This window comes from Anoplolepis gracilipes, chromosome 3 (genome assembly GCF_047496725.1).
Source record: "Anoplolepis gracilipes chromosome 3, ASM4749672v1, whole genome shotgun sequence".
NCBI classification, from domain to species: Eukaryota; Metazoa; Arthropoda; class Insecta; order Hymenoptera; family Formicidae; genus Anoplolepis; species Anoplolepis gracilipes.
Window position 1 is genome coordinate 5,073,107 of NC_132972.1, and position 5,789 is coordinate 5,078,895.

Here is a 5,789-nt window from a genome sequence, read left to right on the forward strand (position 1 = left end):
ATAATATTTGAAGCAAATTAAAAGTTACAGTTAATATAGTCGAAGGAAATAACATTTTCGAATATATATATATAAAGTTTAGCATCGATTGCTTTTTGAATTTCCAGACGGACTCTCGCACAGATTGATCTTTGACGAGTCGGTGCAGATCAAGCAGCTGGACGTGGTCGAGCAGCACGGGATACTCTTGTTCCGTGCCAGCGACAAGGGTAAGGAAAACAGTGTGTACGTTTTCCGGTTACGCGAGTTCGAGAGCGACGCGTCCGCGAGATGCGCCGAGTTATTCAACGATCGCGACAACGAGGAAACGCAAGAGAAGGAGGAGAACGACGTCGGGGACGACGAGGACGGTGAGGACGACGAGGATGACTGTGATGAGAACGACGCCGAAGAATGCGACAATTTCAGCCGTGCCACCATCCGGTTTCCGGTGACGCGTTCGCGGGCGCGCGGGCGCGTTCGCGCCCCGGCTGTCAGAAGCCGGGCTCATATCAAGGAGAGGAAACTACGACGTACGCGAGGATGTCACTTGTACAGCATTACCAGACCCGGAGGCTCACACTTACGCATGGTAAAGTATTGTTTCAAGTTTTGTATTTGTTCGTCTCATATTTGTAACGGTCCGAGGTTGGCAAAATTCCACATTTTTTAGATAAAATTCAAACAATTTGACAAGTCAGTGATAAAACCCAATATTTTTCCAAAAGAAAATCTGACAAAAACTAGTCTTTTCTATTAAAAATATTAAAATAAATAAAGAGAACCTTTTTATCAATATTTTCGTCAATTGAGAGAGTTTTTCTAATTTCAAATTGTATCTAAAATAAAATAAAATCTGTGTAATAAATTAAAAATCAACGTAGCAAATAAACTGGTTTTTTGTTACAAGATGAAAAATAAACGCAAATCAGATCTAGATTGGTAAATATTTTTCATTCTATTACTATCATTATATTTTTTTTCATTAAACTAAAAATTAAATGTAAAATTTTTTTAGTTACATTTATGTCACTAAAGTTTTTGTTTTAAAAATGTGTTTCACATATTAATTTAAATTAAAAAAGACTTTATTATTATACTTTTTGTTTTTTTTTTTTAACTACAATGATTTATTAATTAAATTAAATATTAATTAAAGCAAAAATATCTTTTTGCATAAGGTTATATAAATATATTTTCTAGTGTTACGTATTAATTATTTTTATATTTTATCAAGTTATTCCATTGGATAAAATACGTGACAGTAAAAATAGACATTTATCATGGTTTTTTTCCACTCATTGGACTTTTGCGGCCAATTCTAGTAACGGTCGATGAATGAAGTTAGAGAACGAGTCGAGCAAACGTTTCTGAAAACGAAAAAGAATTTTCTCATTCGTCAACAATTATCGTAGATATATTGCGTATTTCATCCAATTTTAAAATTTCCAACAAAAGTAATACCTGTATTACACATCACCGATCGGGATGAGAGATTAATTAAAAATCTGTCAAAACGTCGGCAACGCGGCTTATTAAATTTCTTTCCTTTTTTTGTGCGCAACATTTAATTATAAATATCGTCTTTCTGTCTTTTATTATAGTATTATATTAAAGTTAAATAATTATCTTGACGTAAGAAAAGTGCGCAATATGTAATATGAGTGCGAAACAGTGCGTAGTCGTTGGCCGCCGACTGATGGTCCTTCAGTGGAAGCACAACGCGGCCTGGACTATCTGGTGCTCGTCAGCCGATACCGACACCGTTGATGGTTTCTTGCCATTAAAAGAATTTACCGCAAGCGAGACACCCACGTTGGTGACAATGATCGAGAGCACCGATCCGACTAACGAGTGGACCTTGTGCTGCGGCGCCCGCCATCACTTTGAATTGATTTCCGCGAGCGGAGTTTCGAGGGTCGTTCATATGGAGGCAACTCCTAAACCGCATTTGGTGGCAGCGTTGGATCTTCGCGAAGACGAGGAGCCGGAACTCTTACTTTGTTACAACAGTAAGTCCTTTTATTTTAATTTAATTTGATTTAATTCTTCATTTAATTTTTCTTATATTTTCTTATCTCTGAGAATATATGTATATCGATAATTCGTAACTTGTTCAAGTTTACATTACCTTTATATTTCAAGATATATCAGGAGATCTTTTTAAAAGCATGTATTTTTTTAATTAAATTCTGAAACGCTTTAATTTAAAGACTATTTTTGAGAGTACTTTGCAGAGTTATTTAATATTTTTTTTTTTTAGATACATGTCACTTTCAAAAATTGATGGAAGAGAACGCTGCACCGACCGAGTTTGATTTCAATTGGAATTCGGTGCCGATAACCGTAGGTGCGACAATTTAAATATTCAGTCATTATATCTACACATATAATTTTTCATTATTAAAATACGTATATTAATGTAATATGGATGTTGTTCTTTACGACAGCATGTGCCTTTCCATACGTGATCGCCTTCACTAGTGACACGATGGAGATTCGACTGATAATTAACGGCAATTTGGTTCACACGATCGCTATGCCAAATATCAGCTTGATTACTTCGAAGCGGGATATATTCTTTGCGACCACGGCTCCGGAATTCTTTCCAGGAAAATGCGAACGAATTCGATTGGACTCGAAACCTCTCGAGAAGGATGAGATGCCGTGTAGTCCACCGCCCACCGCGCAATCATCATCCTCTCGATCGACTCTCCAAAGTACGTGACCTTACTCGACTTTTTCTGCCTCCGTCGAAATCCCCCTCCCTCCTCCATTCCTCGATTCGATCGATCATTACTCCAAATGTTTAATGAACGCATTAAGGTCATCAGCTCTTGCCAACCGATAAATTTTCCTTTCATAGATAGCCAGGGCGATTGGAAACCGATAAGAATCTATCGAATACCCCTGCAAACGCTGTCGAGAAACACAGGGTCCAACTGCAGTCAACGGAGATGTCCGAGTCCCGCGGAACCGGAGATCGTCTCCGCACCGCCCACCACGGACCGCACCTTCCTCAACGTTGAACCTCACCGTGCGTTCAGCAGATCCTGCAGCAGCAGTCCTACACCTACACCGACCACGAATTTGCCGTCGTCATGTAGCAAATAGGTCGCTGTAATTGTTGGCGCTCGCCAATTGATTACGCTATAGCCTCGCGATCGTTTCGCAGGAGATTGATCGTAAAAAAAAGAAAAAGAAAAAAAAGCTCGACCGTACGTACCTGACTTCTCGTCCTCTTCTCGTTCACGAGAGAGAACATACGGAAATATTTGTCATTGTTACAACATTGTTGGCGCGTCGCGCTGCATATATATATCTTGAATGTAAGTGCGATCGCACAAATTATTTGAGTAGATTTTATGACGAGGATACGTTAAAATACCTATGTTAAAAATTGTTATTTCTCTTTGTTTCTTAAGAATGTTTGTTTCAATATTTTATTTTAATGTTGTTAATTTTTACTATCTATTTCGTTTTTGCTTTATTACAATACGCGTTATGTGTGGCATTTATTTATTTAAATCTTATATTTCTAATATGCAGAAGAAACTAAATTAGAATTGAAATTTAAAAAAAAAAAAGCAATTGAAAATATTTAGATACTAAACTAATCCTCTTTTTAATTTAAAGTTTTTTTTTGTTTAAATATAAATAATGTAAAATATGTTTTTTTTTTCAAATACCAATTTCGTTTAATAAATTAAGCTAATTTTACTTCGTGTCGTCCATAATTAGGAGGTTTAATGAGGTCGTGAAAACGACGATACTTTGACATCTGTCATTTCTGGATTTTTTTCAAGTGAGTATCGTATACCATAGTTCCTCATTGTTTCACAAAATCAATTTTAAGCAGTAGGATATAGGCTACCGTTGTAATAGTCGAAAATGTTTCTGACGCACGACACTGTGAAACGAACTTAACATGCACTTAAAATACGCATGAAAAGGGCATTTTTTTATATGCGCGTTAGCTCGATGAATCATACATTTCTTCGAACGTAAAGGAGATACGCGAAGAATGTTCGATCGGAATAGTGATCGTATACGTTGATCGATTCCCGAAGATCGGGATCGTCATGTTGCGTTTCTCTCCACATCTGTGTGGATTTATTTTCATTAAATGCAAACTATTACATTCCGATATGCAAATGAGTGTCGATGTTTACGCGTCGTGTGTATATAATACTAAATAACAAATAATATATATATATATATATATATATATATGTAACTGTTGCATTTCCACCGAAAGTGATAAAACAGTATTTTTTCAATACTTATCTCGCGCCTTTCTTTCTATGATCATGTTGCTTCGATCTAGAACCGTGTATACAAAATAATACAATATTTCTCTAAATCGATAAATCCATCCAATTGTTTTACGTAGGTATATTTTATAAAAATGTATGTTGATATTATTATCTATTGTATATCAGTTTGTTGAATCATTGCTTCTTAAGATATAAATTTCACAGAATTCGCGCGTTTATTGTTAGACTCGATAACGATAATATAAGTAATTTACTTCAAAAAGTATATATATCGTCATGTTGTATTTCTGTCGAATTCCACGATAACGTAAATTTATAAAGAAGTTAAAATGAATTAAATTTACAAGAAACAGAAACTTGAGCCTGATTTTTTATCCTCGAAATATAGAGAATAAAATTATTTTTTTAACCGATATATCAGATAAATGTTTCCTCGAGATAAATTAAATTAAAAGAATATTTTATCAATTAGCCTTTTATAAATAGTGTGTGCAGCAAAATTCTGTTAATGTTGCCATTCAATTTTAAAAGATTCAACATTGAATGAACCATCGCGAATATTTTTCTTCATTGACAAAGTTGATGAACGCGAATCGAGAAGCCGATCGTGGCTAAAGAGAGCAGGCTGTTACGACGACCTCGGTCAGACTCGAGCGTTGAACCGAGATGTGATTTTCGTCTGTGTGACACGGGGATCTGCTAGCTGTGGAGATACTCGTTCGAAATCCAAATCTATAATCTCTATCGACTTTTTTTTTTACATCACCTCGGGCGTTTTTCGATAAAGTAACAGACTCGAGATAATCGAAATATAAGTGTTGACTCTAACGCTAATTGCGATTAACGGAATCTTTCATCTTCAAACGTCCGAGATTTTCAAAGTACGATAAATATATAAGTGAGCTATCATACGGAAAATATACCGTAATTTGTAATAAACGCTATAAATGTTTAACGCGAAACAGAGTTTGCAATAGTTTCATCTCGGAATTATCATTTATCGTAATCGTGATTCGATACAAAGATATTAGAGTTTATCAAGAACGTGAGACGCGCTATCGCGCGCTACCTTTTTATTTTTTATTTTTTTTAACCGTGACTTTAAGCGCGACTGTTATTACGCGGATACGTAATCCAACATTCCGGGGCAGGGGCTCTGCAACCATCCAGCCTCCATATCGGCTCGTCGGCCGTCGCGTCGCGTCGCGTCTCGTTTCGTCGAAGTCGGAGCGATCTGCGGAGGTGTCGGCATCGCGCGACGGTGTACTGTACCAACGACGTACGGTCACCGTAAAATGGATAGAGAGAGAGAGAGAGAGAGAGAGAGAAAAGGAGAGCGAGCGTATTCATGAAAGAGCGACGAGAAAGACAGAGAGAAAGAGACAAGGATAGCGAAGCAGGTACGAGGGCCCCGCGCGCACACACACACACACACACACACACACACACACACGAAAGACTTGTTCGGCGAGAGCGAGACGAAAGGAGGGAGTGGCGGAGAGAGAGAGAGAGGAGGGGAAAAAAGAAAGAGAG

General features: G+C 37.1%; 1 protein-coding gene across 6 annotated transcripts in view; it reads left to right on the top strand.

The window, feature by feature from the left end:
• Positions 1–4,607, top strand: part of LOC140663430 (GTPase-activating Rap/Ran-GAP domain-like protein 3) — a 28,606-nt gene extending 23,999 nt beyond the window's left edge. For all 6 annotated transcript variants that reach the window (XM_072887587.1, XM_072887583.1, XM_072887585.1 and 3 more), the window contains 5 exons: positions 108–571; positions 1,655–1,991; positions 2,243–2,329; positions 2,430–2,699; positions 2,846–4,607. In XM_072887587.1, the coding sequence (XP_072743688.1) occupies positions 108–571; positions 1,655–1,991; positions 2,243–2,329; positions 2,430–2,699; positions 2,846–3,093 (1,406 nt within the window). In that variant the 3' untranslated portion in view covers positions 3,094–4,607. The remainder of the gene's footprint in view (positions 1–107; positions 572–1,654; positions 1,992–2,242; positions 2,330–2,429; positions 2,700–2,845) is intronic.
• Positions 4,608–5,789: the final 1,182 nt, after the last annotated feature.